The sequence below is a fragment of the Pyrus communis genome, chromosome 9 (genome assembly GCF_963583255.1).
Source record: "Pyrus communis chromosome 9, drPyrComm1.1, whole genome shotgun sequence".
NCBI lineage: Eukaryota > Viridiplantae > Streptophyta > Magnoliopsida > Rosales > Rosaceae > Pyrus > Pyrus communis.
The window spans coordinates 9,477,718-9,494,554 of record NC_084811.1 but is presented as its reverse complement, the minus strand read 5'-3'; the positions used below and the strand labels follow the sequence as shown (position 1 = coordinate 9,494,554).

At 39.5% G+C, this 16,837-nt stretch overlaps 2 protein-coding genes across 2 annotated transcripts; one reads left to right on the top strand and one right to left on the bottom strand.

Annotated features, from left to right (window-relative positions):
* Window positions 1-1,997, bottom strand: LOC137745842 (probable protein phosphatase 2C 60). Its single transcript, XM_068485867.1, has 4 exons — window positions 1,661-1,997; window positions 1,133-1,500; window positions 811-1,047; window positions 1-568 (listed from the first exon to the last, which is right to left on the bottom strand). Exons 1-4 carry the CDS (start codon window positions 1,956-1,958, stop codon window positions 359-361), a joined length of 1,113 nt encoding a protein of 370 aa, XP_068341968.1. The 5' UTR covers window positions 1,959-1,997; the 3' UTR covers window positions 1-358.
* Window positions 1,998-10,506: 8,509 nt separating this feature from the next.
* On the top strand, window positions 10,507-11,259 carry LOC137744349 (uncharacterized). The gene is made up of 2 exons (XM_068484183.1): window positions 10,507-10,951; window positions 11,081-11,259. The coding sequence occupies exons 1-2, from the start codon at window positions 10,507-10,509 to the stop codon at window positions 11,257-11,259; spliced, it is 624 nt and encodes a 207-aa protein (XP_068340284.1).
* Window positions 11,260-16,837: the final 5,578 nt, after the last annotated feature.

The window sequence follows — 16,837 nt, the reverse complement described above, 5'->3', positions numbered from 1 at the left end:
TTAAATTTGTTATCTACCTTAGCATAACCATGAATATGATCACATATAACCCCATGTAATTGGTTATGGGGTTTTAAAATCCGAGATGGGGAAGTATGAAGCGAAGACTCAAAAGTTTTTTTTTCGAGCGATATTCTAACTTAATTTAAACAACGGGACACAAATTTGAGCTTCGGTACAAAGTGGGGAATATACTACTCTTGCCTCACTTGGCTACGCCCAAATACGTAATCCGATGTTAAAACTATAGATTGCAATTTACAAGAAGGAACCGAGTTACAGAAATATTTTTGGTAAAAGCACTTGGTTGCCATTTCCCAAAACAGGATAGCATTATAGCAAAACGCCGATCTATAAACTAGAAGATGGGTTTTAATGAAAACTGAGACTTGCGGGGGGAGCTTCCATTTTTTAACAGGCTTGGATTTAGAAACAACACCACCACTGTGATGTCGTCGTGAAAATGTCGTCGCACTCCGGGCTCGATAATCCTCAAGTCTGTGTACCGCACTTCCCTTTTCTTGGCTGCTGCTTGTAGTGCAGCTTCAATCAGCTTCCTTGCTATTCCCTGCACAACAAAGTAGAAAATGTTCACCATTAAGCTCATCTTGCAAGTGATGATACAGTGGAATCTTGCCCTTTTTCTGCTTTTTTTTTTTTTTATCTTTCGATTTTTACTCTCGGTTTCTTCTTCTGCACTTGTCTCATTGTTTCGGTCCTTCAATTTGTTCTTTGAAAAGAGGAGTGTGAAAATCACTTTCAGGAAAAAAAGTGTGCAAAAAAAGTGTTATACAGATGGTGGAAAATGACCTTGCGGGGGTAACTGTTGACAATGTCGACGGCGTCATGGTTGCTAAGATGTTCCCACAGACCATCAGAAGCAAATATGAGAAACTGATCTTCCGGTCGGAGTTTAATTACTGATACTTCTGGTTCCGGGATTAGAATTGGCTTGAGAAAAGGTTCAGGTAGCCTATATTTTAGAGGTAGAGGCTCTCTGTTGAACTCTGCGTTCTTTAAGTACGCGTCACCAATTGATCTCGAAACCTGCAAAGTAAGGATTTACTTTCAGTACTTGAGCTCAAATCTCATGGACGACAATTTTGTTGGATAAAAAAGAAAAGACGGGTACCTGAATGAGGCCCTTCACGCGCCAAACTTGGTGCCTTAAAACGACAATCTTTGAATCGTGTGGATGCAACGACCGCAGTTCCTCTCTCACCGATTCTATGCTTGCATTGTGCTCTGCAGATAATTGAATAGCCATGACTTCTTTAGTTTCCCTTTCTAGTTTTCCTAGAACCACTCTAGAGTCCCCAACATTTGCTGTGTAAAGCAGTCCATTGCATATTATCCCCACCAAACAACATGTTCCTGCGGATGCAATTTGTGGCTTGCTTTGCCACTGCTTCTTCACCACCGATAGAAAACTCTCCTCCGTTGCCAAGTACGCCTTCTTGATCACGTTTTCCGACATGCATCGATGCTCAGCTGCAATCCCTGTTTTTCCAATTAGTGTTAGAAACCGGTTAGTGATTTTAATGTTCATCTTTTAGCCTCTACAAGCGCAAAAAAAATACTAAAATATTCAGTTTGGAGTGTAGACGGCTAAAAGATGGCTCGTGAGGGAAATTAAAAAAGAGGAACACTTTGAACATACTTTTTAGATTGCGGAAGAGATTTTCATTGACATATCTTGAAGCTTCAGGCCCTCCATGTCCATCATAAACTCCAACGAAAGTTCCCAGACCAGATTTTGTTCCACACAAAGGACCGGATTCGAGCTGGCTTTGATCCTCGATAACAGAATTGGCCTGAACGGCAGCCATTGAGAATTTTCCCCAAGCATGCTGCCCAAGGTCCTTGTACCACAACAACCCATCAACCTGGCCGCTGGTTTCCCCACCACGTCGAGGTCCATCATCCACTGCAGATGGGCTCCAACATGACCTAACCATTTTTCCAAGCAACCACTTTATAACACACAACAAAACTTTTGTATCATATCATTGTCCAATCGAGCCGGTAATAAAAAAAAATTGACCAAATCGATATCGAGAGGAACGAGAGCAAGAATCAGACTTAACCCCAGCTCAAGTTTCTGTTTATGTTCCAAACCCGAAACCCCATTCTCAAGATTCTTATACCCTTCAAAACCAACAAAAATTTAAGAAAAATGCCAAAGGGGTATGGGGGGCTAAGGTCAAGTCACAAATGTGTCTTGGGACCAGAAGGCAAATAGTTTAAATGTTTGTTCAGAGAATATGGAGGCCTGCTGGTTCTTTGTATCTTGAATTAGGGTTAAATACTTCCGGTTTTTCGATATGTGCCATTGTTGAGGAGCAAACTTAGCTGTAAAAGCACATACAGATATGGAAATTGCAGAGGTTGGTCTGAAATCAGAGTGATCAGAGGGAACACTGGATAAGAAAAGGGTTTGGAGTTTTTTGACAGGAGATCTTCAAATTGTGGTCAGATGAGATGAAAGATGGGAAATAATAAGAGATTTTGAGATACAAAGCTCTGACATTGTTTTTCTTCTTGTTTTTTGATGTTTATTTTGGGTTTGTAAGAGAGCTTCCAATTCCATGGTGGAGGTTTTCAGTTCTGTGTGACCTTTATTAGTAAGTAACCCAAAATTTTAGGCAACATTTTGGGCAATGAAGATAGTTAAACTTTAAGGTAAACTGTGGATACGCGTAAATAATTACCATAAATTTAAACGCGTTTGGTATTTTTATTTGGGGTTATTTCTAGTTTAGTCGAAGCACCTAACTTTTAAGTAGTTATTTGTGACCTTCGCCCTAGTGGATCTTGCACTCTCATGAGGCTGAATAAATCCAATTATCCAAGCTCCATCTTTTTCAGTAACAGATGGTTTTTACCAATGAAACCTAACAATTAAGTACTCATTTGGAAATGATTTTAAAATAACTGAAAACGCTTTTAAAGAAAATGTTTTTAAATTCAAAACTTGCATTTTTATTAAGAATTAGTTTTAAAAACATTTTCAAACATTTTAAAAGCGCTTCCAAATGAGCTCAAAAAGTCATGGTCTAATTTCAAACACAATCATCATTAATGAGTTAAGCATGCAATGATTTCAAACCAGGCCATGCTTAATCTATTTTATCACTAGTTGATTTAGACGTGATCAAAATATTATACTTTCTCTTATGCATTCAAGTTCAAATCTCTCTTCTCAAATTTAAATTAAATTAATATAGTGCTTGAATAAAAAATACCCTTTCACTATAGTTCTTCTCCAACTTCTAATTCTAATCTCTCTTCTAAGGGGAGCGATTGAATATTTTATAATTGATAAAAGTTGCTGTGTATTATGGGTTCAGTTGACTTGAATTGATGTGTATATGTTTCTTGATGGGTGGTTCTTGGTTGGCAGTTTTCATAGATGTAATGAGAGAAGAAAAGAAAACTCAATGGCCCATGATCCCATGCTCTAGCTAGGTTGGCACATCAAAGATGAAACAAATTTTTCAATGTTTTGGAAATACGGGATGATATAGTATGTGTTATTATATAAGTAGTAAGATATTTGTGTTAAAAAATTAACAACTTAAATAATAAAACTTCATTCCACTTGTATAATTACACGTGATGTGCTACTTTTGTTTTAAACACAATGAAAAATTCTCCAAATATGATGCATATACACCCTTTTTGTGGATGGGGGAGGCCCCTAAATACATGCATATAGAGGTTCTAGTAATTCAAAAAGCCAAGTTTTCATTTTTTTTACAAGAAAATATTTTAAATTACTTATATTACAAATGATATAACTAAGTTGTGTTAGTTTGTATGGGAGACGCACTAAGGTGAAGAAAAAAATCCTTATTCATCATGCCAATCACCATGTGAACTATAAAATTATGATCAACTAATTCAACTTACGGATGCTCTAAACAGGGTAAGTATAAGTTTTACATTTTGTCCACTGCATCAAACTATAATAAAACCATCAAAACTATAAAAACAAAACATTTGTACATATACAAAAAAGTGAGAAGGCGAAGTTGAATGCAATGTATGCGTGCATATCCGAATTTTTGTTGCATGTTCTCAATCTCAAGCAAAAAGAATGGGTCCGTTTTCTTTGGCATCACGAGAAGATGATTAAAGCCCAAGGTATGACAAATTTTTCAGTGTCTGGTGCGTCAAGTGTCCTATGATTAAGTGCTTGAAATTTTTTTTTTAAGTATCCAACCATTTGTATTATGATACTTGATTGGTCCGACAGTATTTCCGACACCCTTAAAATCTCTCATTTATAATCTACAAAATATAATTTAAATAGATGATCACTTTGACATCACTCTTATCTTTAGTGTCGACCACCATAGATAAAGCCGCGGCCTAACTTACCACTATGGTTGCCATCCAATAATGGCTGGGTCTACCCATTTCGAGTTTTGTTACAATAATTTCATAATATCACAAATCTGGTTCAACCATATGTGGTAAAAAGCCCAAATGCTTAGCACCTATCATCTGATTGAAATATTAAGTCACGTTTTATATTAACTTTAAATTATCAGAGTAGGTGGAGTTTGGCCATTGGTTACTTTCTGTGGACTTATAAGATCACTTCCAATGGAAAATGTCAAATTTTATTTTTATAGTTTTTATTTTTATTTTTAAAAAGTGAGACAACTGGTAATAAGTTACGATTATCCACCCCTTCCTGGCTCAGAGAGGCTATGAGGAATTTCACACTGCCCGTGACCGCGGTCAAACAAACTCACCAGCTCGGAATATTGAAACCAAGACATTCCATTTTTTTATATTTATTTTTATAGTTGATGTGGCAAAATAACATTTTGTAAACTATTCCAACCAAGATTTTAAATTAAAATGTCTTTTAGCTTTTAAAAAAACCAAGTGCATCAGAATTTAATAATCAAATAATCAACGAGTGGAGAAAAAAAAAATTGTGGGGCCAACATTAAAAAAAAAAAAAAAAAAAATTGACGTTGCTTTGAAGCCAGAAAATCTTCTTTTTTTTTTTTTTTATTTATTTTAATTTTAATTTTTATAAAATAGTCCACCTAAAATTTTTATTAAGATTACATGCGGCGGCGGATTATGTTCTAAAAAATTTGTGATGGTCAGGTTGTGGGAGCGGGAGCCTTCAATATGCGTAAATAATCAACATTACATTTGGTAAGGCAATGGGCCTGAAAGAAGGGCTTAAGTTTGTTCAGTCCAAGGGCTTCCAAAAGCTTTTATTTTTTTTTAATTTTTAAATAAACGATATTATCTACACTAAAGGGGAAGATGTTGGTTTAGCTAATGGGCTAACAGAGTAATGTGGTTCAAATTTGCATTTGGCAAGAATCAAACCTAAGACCTTTCACTCATAAGTGAAGAAGAATACTACTAAACCATAATATTAAGTGGATTGATCGGTTTCCTAATTAAGGGATGCTTGTTACTTTCATCTCGTTCCTCTAGTTTATGTATTAAATCTCCCTTGTATTCAAAGAATTGAAATCTCATCACTCAATATTTTCTCTCAATAGATTAAGGGGAATTGTATAGACTTTGGGTTTGAAAACGACTACATACGATTGAACCCAGGTTCGTTCTCTCTTGTTTTTTTTTTCTTTTCCGCTGATGAACCATTTTCTGCAAACACTAAAAACTTCTCCTTTATTTTTCAAAGAATTGTGCTAACTAGGATAGGAAAATCCATGAGAATGGAAAATATATTGCTATAGCATTATCCCTCAAAGCTTAGTCAAATGATACTGACATCGGCTCTGACGAGGGAGGGGTGAATTCTCAAGTGGAGGAGGACTCAGTTGGGTGATTGGAGTCTCTTTTTACTTTTATTTATCTTTATAATAGATTTTCAATTTTTATGTAATTATGAAAGCGTTAAAAGGTAAATTATAACTAAGAAATCATAATAAATCTTACCACATGTCATATTTTGATTGAATTGTATTGTCATTAGCCCAATGGCACATTGAGCCCCGCACAAAAATGAGAGAACGAGACCTGAAGGTGGAAATATAAAACAAAAACTAAAATAGAAAACTTGCTACAATTTATTTTCATTTTTAAATTTGTCACTTTGTAACTCTTCCGTGTACATTGGTCCAGTTTCCACCACCCTTCCTCTATCTTTGGCCGTCCCTCTTTTATCCTTTGTATTCCCCTTTTTTCTCAACAAAAAGAAAAGAAAAAAAAAAACAAAACACGAAAATTAAGTGGTGAATTGTTTTAGTATATAGGGTGTTACTCTTCAATTCGTTGTATTTTGTATACAAATATTTTCTCTTTCCAATATTCTAACTTAAAGTAATAATATCGTTTATAATAAAAGATTAAACACGAAATATTTATTAAGCGGGCTCTTATGTTCTTGTTGCCAAGTCTTGTTTATAGAAAATTAGAAGCTTACACTTTATATTATTACTAGCTTTGTGCAAGTTTGTGCTTTTTTTTAGGGAGTTTTAACAAAAAGTCCGCAGTACTGTTCACTTTAACGAAAAACCACATTTTTACACTAAAAAGTCAAACTTGGTACTATTCACTTTACCCTTATTTTGTCATTATTGTTAAAACTCAAAGTTTTCAAGCCATTTTCATTAGTTTTCCTTTTTTTAAAGGGAATCTTAACAAAACACTCATGGTACTGTTCACTTTTAACGTTAAGGATATTTTTATCTTGAAAAGTCACTCATTGTACTGTGACAGCCCGTCCCGAATTATTTGTAACGTTAGTGTGGAAAGACGATTTTACTCCTGGACGTTAATTAGCGTTGTAGGGTGTTTTGTTTTTGGTTGGTGGGTTGCCATCTGGACCACACACCCATCTCCTTCTTTCCCGTGACTCTTTCTCTTGGATTTCTTCCATTCCTTTGCAAGTGTACGGACAAACTTCAAAGCCAACTTTCCATGCACGAATCGAAGGTTTGAAGGTTGGTTTTGGACTCCTAGCAAGCCCAAGAACTCATCCATACCATTTTTAGAACTTGAAACCCTCGAAAACCCGAGAACCCTGTTTTCATGCACTGTTCATGCACTCATGATCGCGGAGGTTTCATCAAGTTTTGAGGTTATAGGGAGCTTTAGAACCTTCTCACGAAGCTTGGGGAACAAGTTTGAAGGATTTTGGACGTCGGGATAGCGAGTTCTAAGGTTGGCCGGATTTTGTGGAATTTCTCCGGCGAGATTCCGGCCTTTTTTGTGCTTCAAAGTGGTATAAACTTCTTCTCCTTGTCTTAAGCTTCATTTTTACATAAATTTTCATGGAATTTGGTTAAGAAATGAAGAAGATATGAAGTTTTGAAAATTTTCCCAGTTTCCGGCGACACAAACAACGTCGGCGGCGGCTCCGGCGAGGATCACCAGAGAAGACGAAGAATATTCCGTCAACTCTAAGGGAATATTCCTAACGGCAGTTAACGGCGTCAGGTTAGTTTTAACGGTATATTCCATTCTTGGACGAAATATTCCCTAACGCCGTTAGGGTCTCCGTCAGTGTGCCTGGCACGTGCCCGCGCATGACCGGCACGTGGCGGCGCATGGGAGGTTGGAAAATTATTTTAAAAATATGGGGGTGTTCGTGGGATTGAGTAGAGCATTTGGTATATTCAAACACCCCATTTGAGCAATGTATGAGAAGTTATTACCTAAGGTTGGTTATGTGCGTTAAATTGACCGTTTTATAGTTGTTTCACATATAGGTGAGGACTATTTGAAGGACGAGCACAGCCACTCGAGGCTCGGGGCTTACGACCCTTCTACGTATCAGTGAGTGGGCTTTTGTTTCAGTATATATATATATATATATATATTATGATTGGTATCTTTCCAGAAATTACGTTTAAATGGTTTTATAATTGAAATGCCATGTCGAATATCGTCGATATTATTATTGTGATTGTGTTGGTTATGCTTTGGTGCTGTGGACGCTCAGGTAAGTCAGGTGAGTATATTGTTAGTGATAGATGTGGTGTTGATGAGATTGAGTTATAGCTTATATTCCTGCACCTCAGTGACTGTGCTCCGCCAGAGTAGGGCCTATCCTTCATGTGATCGTTCACCTTCCGCACCGTACGCTCACCTTAGATCCAAGGCAGGTGTCAGCCTGTCGTACAGATCACTATAGGTGGTTCCGACTCGTAGGTGACTTGCGATACATCACACAGCCTTCACGTGATCGTAGCACTGAGCGTAATTAGATACACCAGCCTATCGTACAGACCACTATAGGTGGTTCCGACTTGTGTGCAAGATAATGGTTGAAAAGCTATAGATTCAGACGTACAAGTCACGTTAGGTGACTCTGGCTGACGCACTGATATTATCGGCATATTATGATTTGTTTCATCTCACCTGCTTGATGCTTATACCGTTTGATTGGATATTCTGACACGGCATATTTCTGGCATTGCATATTTGAGCTTTATCATTTTTAGCATGATTTGATATACGAGTGCGTATAATATTTTCTGAAAAGTATACGGGTTTTACAGAGAGGGGTTATTACTTAATATTGAAATGGTTTGAAAAACAAACTTTGTTTTTGCCCACTCACGTTTTCTATTTTGTGCCGCTCCAGATTTTAGGTAGTGAGGACGTGGGTGACAAATGTGGCATCGAGGCAGTTCTGACAGAGCACCCTCCATGTAGGATTTTCTAGTGATCACTTGTGTAGTGTTTGTTTATTCTGGACTGCACCTAGGATACTTGAACTCCTGCTTTGGGTTTTTCCTTCCGTGTTTGTCACTAGCACTCACTAATCTTTTTATTGTAAATTATCTCGTCGACTTTATTTCCTCGTAGTTTCACTCTTTTACTTCCGCATTGCGCACTTGGCTACGTCACCCTCACATGATGGCCAGCACACCCCAATTTTTGGATCGGGGTGTGTCAGTTTGGTATCAGAGCCTAGGTTTGGCAGTCCTGCATTATTTGTGAGTATTCTAATTATTTTCGGTGTTTTCTGTCAGAACTATGCTGCTTCATCGAGAACCACGTCGCTCAGCTGAGCCTAGTTTCCTCGATATAACTCAGTTGGGGGAAGCTATAGCTCATGCATTTCAGTCTACGCTCCACCCTCCTCAGAGGACTCATTTGGAGACCATGTATAATCTAAAGTTGGATAGTTTGAGGGTCATGAACGATATGAGGGAACTGAACGGTGGCTTGAGCATATTGAAAAGACTTTTTTAGTGTTGCAAAGTCAATGGAATATTCCTTCTGAAAGGTGGGTAGAGATGACTTCATGATTCTTAGGTAAAGAATCAGCATCCTGGTGGGGACAGGAGGTTCGTCATTTGACCCCAGAGGAAGCTGCTAACTGGGAAGTGTTTAAATAGTTGTTTCGGAAAAGGTTTGTTCCCCCTGATGACGGCGAATGAGTACTACAGAAGATTCACTGATTTGTCTCGTTATCATCTGGAAGTTGCTGCTAATCCGGTTGAGATGCCTCGTCGTTTCAGATTGGGTACTAAGAAGAAGTGGCGTTCTATGGCGACCACTACTCCTTATGATACTTATCAGGAGTTCTATGAGATTTTTTTGAGGATTGAGGATTCTGAGAATATGTCTAGTGAGAGTGAAGAAGAAGATAAGGATGACAATCAAAAGAGAGATGATAGAGGTAAAGGTCAAGCATCTTAGGGACCCTGGAAGACTCAGATTTTTAAAAGAAGTGGGGCTAACTCTAGTTCGTCCAGTGGAGGCATGAGTTCTATGGGCCAACGTAGAGGTGGTAGGTTTGCCGAAGGCTCACGTTTTCAGAGGCAGCGAGATCCTGGCGGTTCTAGTGATTCATGAGGACCATATTGTTAGAAATATAACGGTCGACACTTTGGCGAGTGTAAACAGGGCAGTCGAGGATGTTTTACTTATGGATAGGTCGGACATCGGGTAACAAATTGTCCACAGGGTCAGCAGAGGCCCCAGATGCCTTCTTTACCACCACTAGTTCCTAGTCAGCAGGCTCCAGTGCTGAGCAATTATGGTCAGACAGGTTGTGGGGGTACTTACGATTACCAAGGAGATGTTGCTCCTTATTCAGCAGCGCCGTACCCGTATCCTCAAGATCCGTATTATCCGAGTGGCTACCAAAGCAGATATCAGCAATACCTTAAAGGGTATACCCCGTATCCTTCTTATCCAACCGGCAGATCGCAGTGCTATTCGGGAGTACAACCTTAGTAGAGGAAGGTTGCTTTTAGCAGCGCAAAGTCGTCAAGATAGACTGGTCAGGGCCGTAGTACACCTGGACGTAGTGGTCAGTCGAGTAGAGGTCAAGGTGGTCGGTAGCAGCCTTAGGGCCGTATTCATAACCTCACAGTGCAGGATGCCCAGAACAACCCAGATTTGATCATGGGTACGTTAAATATCTTTGGTCACTTTGCTAGAGTGTTGATTGATTGTGGTGTTACTCATTCGGTTATTTCTCATACATTTGCTCAATTGACACAACCTAATCCCACACCTCTCGGGTTTGAGTTAAAGTTTTCGATGCCTAGAGGAGAGACATGTCAGGTGAGATGGATGTACCCAGGGTGCCCAGTGTTAGTGAAGGATGAGGTTATGCCAGCTAACCTCATTTCATTGGATATTGTTGAGTTTGATGTCATTTTGGGCACTAATTGGCTACACTTTAATCGAGCCAATATTGATTGTTATGAGAAGAAAGTTACGTTTCATCGTTCGGGGCTTCCTATGGTTACGTTTGCTGGCGAGCGTAACGGCGTGAGACACGACATTATTTCGGTAGTGAGAGCCAAGAAGTTGCTACAGAAGGGTTGCCAAGGATATCTAGCACATGTTGTACTGAATGATAACGCTTCTAGCCGTGTGGAGGACATTAGAGTGGTCAGGCATTTTCCCGACGTGTTTCCAGATGATTTACCGGGATTGCCGACGGATCGTGACGTAGAGTTCGCTATCGACTTATTGCCAGGTACAGACCCTATATCCTTGACGACCTATCGGATGACTCCTATTGAGTTGAGAGTGCTGAAAATTTAGTTGAAGGAGTTATTAGATAAAGGTTTTATACAACCCAGTACTTCGCCTTGGGGATCTCCAGTCGTGTTCGTGTGGAAGAAGGATGGTACCTTAAAGCTGTGTATAGACTACCGACAGCTGAATCGGGTGACGATTAAGAACCGTTATCCGTTGCCACGTATCGACGATTTGTTTGATCAGCTACGAGGAGCTTGTGTGTTTTCGAAGATCGATTTAAGGTCTGGCTACTATCAGCTGTAGATTAAGAGCGATGATGTCCCTAAGACGGCGTTTAGAACCCGTTATGGTCATTATGAGTTTTTAGTGATGTCGTTCGGGTTAACTAACGCACCTGCTGCTTTTATGGATTTGATGAACTGGGTATTTAAGCAGTACTTGGACAGGTTTGTCATTGTTTTTATCGATGACATTTTGATTTATTCCAAATCCAAAGCAGATCATGTGAGACATCTTACTTTAGTGTTGAAGAAACTAAGGGAGCATCGGTTATACGCTAAATTCAGTAAATGTTAGTTTTGGTTAGATCAAGTAGCGTTCTTAGGACATGTTATCTCAGCTCAGGGTATTCAGGTGGATTCCCAGAAAATATCAATGGTGGAAAATTGGGAGCAGCCACGAACCGTCTCTGAGGTACGGAGTTTCCTTGGTCTAGCAGGCTATTATAGACGGTTTATTCAAGATTTTTCCGTTATTGCGTTACCACTTATGAGACTAACCAGAAAGAATGTTAGATTCAAGTGGGATGATAGTTGCGAGCAGAGTTTTCAACAATTGAAGTAATGTCTCACTCATGCACCGGTGTTAGCACTTCCAGATGATAATGGTGACTTTGAGATCTACAGTGATGCGTTGTTAAATGGTTTGGGCTGCGTACTAATGCAACACAGCAGGGTTATTTCTTATGCTTCGAGACAATTGAAGCCTCATGAGGTAAACTATCTTATTCACGATCTTAAGCTGGCAGCGATCGTGTTTGCACTGAAGATTTTGAGACACTATCTTTATGGTGAGAAATGTAGCATCTTCACAGATCACAAAAGTCTCCAGTACTTGTTTACTGAGCGAGATTTGAATCTTCACCAGTAGAGGTGGATAGAGCTGCTAAGTGATTAGAACTGCACGATCGAGTATCACCCGGGACGTGCAAATGTGATGGCTGATGCACTTAGTCGGAAATCTCAAGGCAGAATTGATGCTTTTCACGCAAGTCGTGTTCCTCTTCTTGCTGATTTAAGGTTGACCGGAGTGAAGTTAAAGGTGGAAGTTCGAGATGAAACCTTACTTGCTCACTTTCAAGTTAGGCCAATCTTGATTGACCGTATACTCGAGGCACAGATGGATGACGATGAAACTCAAGAGCTGATTCGGCTAACAAAATGAGGGGAAAAAGAAAGACCTTCGAATTTGACAATCAGATGGCATGCTCATGCTAGAAGGTAGAATGTTTGTACTGAACAATGCGGAGTTAAAGAGGGATATTTTGGATAAGGCACACGTATCGGCATATGCTATGCATCTGGGGAGCACTAAAATGTATGATACCATATGACCATTTTACTATTGGTTGGATATGAAAAGAGAGATTGTCTAGTATGTTAGCAGATGCATTGTATACCAGCAGGTTAAAGCCGAGAGAAATAAGTCGTTTGGACGGATGCAGCCACTTCCCGTTCCACAGTGGAAATGGGAAAATATTACTATGGATTTCGTGTATAAGCTTCCCCGTACACGGAATGGTTATGATGGCATTTGGGTAGTAGTTGATCGGCTCACCAAGTCCACGCATTTTATTCCAGTTCAAGAGAAGTTTTCCCTGAAATGGTTAGCTGAGCTCTTTGTGTTGAAGATCGTTAAATACCATGGTGTACCAGTCAGCATTATCTCTGATCGAGATCTGAGATTTACTTCTAAATTCTGGACAACAGTTCAAGAAGTTATTGGTTCGAGATTACTGTATAGTACGACATATCATCCTCAAACAAACGGGCAATCTGAGAGGACCATTCAGACATTGGAGGATATACTGAGATCCTCTGTTTTGCAATTTGGTGATACATGGCATAAACATCTGGATCTGATGGAGTTTGCCTACAACAATAGCTACCACTCGAGCCTTGGTATGTCACCTTTCGAGGCATTGTATGGTAAATCCTGTCGTACACCGTTGTGTTGGTCAGAGGTAGGCGAAAGTGTTTTGGAGGGCCCAGTGATAGTGGATGAGACTACCCAAAATATTCAAGTAATCAAGTCTAACTTGAAAGCGGCCCAGGATCATCAAAAGAGCTTAGTGGACAGACATGCCATGGATCGGACCTATAAAGTAGGTGATTGGGTATTCTTGAAGCTGTCGCCGTGGAAGGGTGTTGTAAGATTCTGGAAAAAGGGGAAATTTAGTCCCAGGTATATCGGACCGTACAAGATCACTGAGCGGATAGGCGAAGTAGCTTATAGACTTGAGTTACCTCCAAAGTTGTCTCAAGTGCACGATGTATTTCACGTTTCGATGCTTCGTCACTATGTCTCAGATCCATCATATATGCTACCTCCGCAGCCGTTGGAAATTAATCCTGATTTAACTTACGATGAGGAGCCGGTGACTATTCTAGACTGGAAAGATAAGGTTCTAAGGAACAAGACAGTGCGCTTGGTGAAGATTTTGTGGAGGAATCACTCGGTGGAGGAGGCCACCTGGGAGACAGAAAAGCAGATGAAAGAAATGTATCCACGCTTCTTTTACGAGTATTAGTGGATTGTAATTATTGTATAAATTTTGAGGATGAAATTTTCTTAAGGCGGGTAAGTTGTGACAGCCCGTCTCTAATTATTTGTAACGTTAGTGTGAAAAGACGATTTTGCCCTTGGACGTTAATTAGCGTTGTAGGGTGTTTGTTTTGTTTTTGGTTGGTGGGCTGCCATTTGGACCACACACTCACACACACCCATCTCCTTTTTTCCTATGATTCTCTCTCTTCTCTCTCTCTCTCGGATTTCTTCCATTCCCTTGCAAGTGTACAAACAAACTTCAAAGCCAACTTTCCACGGACGGATTGAAGGTTTAAAGGTTGGTTTTGGACTCTTAGCAAGCCAAGGAACTCATCTATATCATTTTTAGAACTTGAAACCCTCGAAAACCCGAGAACCCAGTTTTCGTGCACTGTTCATGCACTTGTGATCGCGGAAGTTTCATTGAGTTTTGAGGTTATAGGGAGCTTTAGAACCTTCTCACGAAGCTCGGGGAACAAGTTTGAAGGATTTTGGACGTCGGAATAGCAAGTTCTAAGGTTAGCCGGATTTTGTGGAATTTCTCTAGCAAGATTCCGGCGTTTTTGGTGCTTCAAAGTGGTATAAACTTCTTCTCCTTGTCTTAAGCTTCATTTTGACATAAATTTCATGGAATTTGGTTGAGAAATGAAGAAGATATGAAGTTTTGAAAATTTTCCCAGTTTCCGGCGACGCAGATGGCGGTCGGCAGGGGCTCCAGCAAGGATCACTGGAGAAGACGAAGAATATTTCGTCAACTCTGACGGAATATTCGTAACGGCAATTAACGGCTTCAGGTTAGTTTTAACGGTATATTCCATTCTTGGACGGAATATTCCCTAACGCCGTTAGGGTCTCCGTCAGTGTGCCTATCACGTGCCTGCGCGTGGCCGGCGCATGGCGGCGCATGGGAGGTCGGAAAATTATTTTAAAAATATGAAGGTGTTCGAGGGATTAAGTAGAGCATGTTGGTATATTCAAACACCCCATTTGAGCAATGTATGAGAAGTTATTACCTAAGGTTGGTTATGTGCATTAAATTGACAGTTTTATAGTTGTCTCACATATAAGTGAGGACTATTCGGAGGACGAACGCAGCCACGCGAGGCTCGGGGCTTACGACCCTTCTATGTATCAGTGAGTGGGCTTTTGTTTCAGTATATATATATAGTATGATTGGTATCTTTCCAGAAATTACGTTTAAATGGTTTTATAATTGAAATGCCATGTCGAATATCGTCAATATTATTATTGTGATTGCGTTGGTTATGCTTTGGTGTCGCGGACAGGTAAGTCAGGTGAGTATATTGTTAGTGATAGATGTGGTGTTGATGAGATTGAGTTATAGCTTATATTCCTGCACCTCGGTGATTGTGCTCCGCCAGAGTAGGGCCTAGCCTTCACGTGATCGTTCACCTCCCACACCGTATGCTCACCTTAGATCCAAGGCAGGTGCCAGCCTGTCGTACAGACCACTATAGGTGGTTTTGACTCGTAGGTGACTTGCGATACATCGCACAACCTTCACGTGATCGTAGCACTGAGCGTAATTAGATACACCAGTCTGTCGTACAAACCACTATAGGTGATTCCGACTCGTGTGCAGGATAGTGGTTGAGGAGCTATAGATTTAGCTGTACAGGTCACGTTAGGTGACTCCGGCTGACGCACTGATATTATCGGCATATTATGATTTGTTTTATCTCACCTGTTTTATGCTTATACTGTTTGATTGGATATTCTAACACAACATATTTTTGGCATGGCATATTTGAGCTTTATCGTTTTTAGCATGATTTGATATACGAGTACATATAATATTTACTTGATATTGAAATGGTTTGAAAAACAAACTTTGTTTTTGCCCACTCACGTTTTTTGTTTTGCGCCCCTCCAGGTTTTAGGTAGCGAGAACGTGGGTGACGAACGTGGCATCGAGGCAGTTCTAACAGAGCACCCTCCATGTAGGATTTTCTAGTGATCACTTGTGTAGTGTTTGTTTATTCTGGATTGCACCTAGGATACTTGAACTCCTGCTTTGCGTTTTTCCTTCCGTGTTTGTCACTAGCACTCATTGATCTTTTTATTGTAAATTATCTCGTCAACTTTATTTCCTCGTATTTTCACTCTTTTACTTTCGCATTGCACACTTGGCTACGTCGCCCTCACGTGACGCCCAACACGGCCCAATTTTTGGATCGGGGTGTGCCAGTACTATTCATTTACACCTTTATTTTATCATTTTCATTAAGAGAATTGTTATTGGCACTCCAAAAATCTCATTCTACACTCCAAACTTTCTATATTTGGAAAGAAAAATACACTCATGAGGAGTGTAGAATGAGATTTTTTGAAGTGTCAATAACACTTCCCTTTTTTAAAACTTTTTGTTAGTTTTTTTTTTTTTTTTTTTAATTGTGCAAGAGTCCCAATTGTTGGATTCAATATATTATTTTTCGAAAAAAGAATAACTTGTACATCTAAAATTTAAAATTCCATTGTATTGCATTGCATGTGTGCATTCTTGATCATGTGATGGGCTGCATGTCAAACCAAAGCACTGACTCGACTGCAAGCAACACTGAAGAGGAGAGGATCCATGTCTGGGGTTACCAATCCCTTTGTTCTTTTATGGCCATTTTTCACTCCATGCACAGATCTTAGCACAGGGCCCAAGCTTAATTGTCAATAGAGGAGCTTTGTTCTCTTAACTATTAAGACCATAAACAACGGTTGAGATTTAATTCGTTCTTGAAAACTAACATGCAGAGAAAGAATCATGCGTTGATAGAAAATGATTTCCACACTCTATTTTCTTTTAATTGTACTCTTCTTTTCCATAGCTATTGAAATGAATAAATTAAAAAAAAAAATTAGAGAACACACGCGAAGAAAGAAGTGTAAAAGGAGAGAACGGGAGTGCGAAAATCATTTTCTATAATCAATTAAGTTTTGTTGAGTGGCTTCGAAAAGTGAAAGTTTAAGACCAATGATAAGAAGTTTTGAGTGCAAATATCACAGCTACAAGTGTCGAGAGATTTTGGCCAAGTCCCAACAA

What these genes read in the sequence shown, in the direction of transcription:
- LOC137745842 (XM_068485867.1), bottom strand. Translation starts at nt 1,958, where the DNA reads ATGGTTAGGTCATGTTGGAGCCCATCTGCAGTGGATGATGGACCTCGA. An exon ending in TCTCTTCCGCAATCTAAAAA is followed by an intron (nt 1,501 to 1,660) that starts GTATGTTCAAAG and finishes TTGGAAAAACAG; the next exon opens with GGATTGCAGCTGAGCATCGA. An exon ending in GCGTGAAGGGCCTCATTCAG is followed by an intron (nt 1,048 to 1,132) that starts GTACCCGTCTTT and finishes CTTACTTTGCAG; the next exon opens with GTTTCGAGATCAATTGGTGA.
- LOC137744349 (XM_068484183.1), top strand. Translation starts at nt 10,507, where the DNA reads ATGCCTAGAGGAGAGACATGTCAGGTGAGATGGATGTACCCAGGGTGC. An exon ending in CGCTATCGACTTATTGCCAG is followed by an intron (nt 10,952 to 11,080) that starts GTACAGACCCTA and finishes GGGGATCTCCAG; the next exon opens with TCGTGTTCGTGTGGAAGAAG.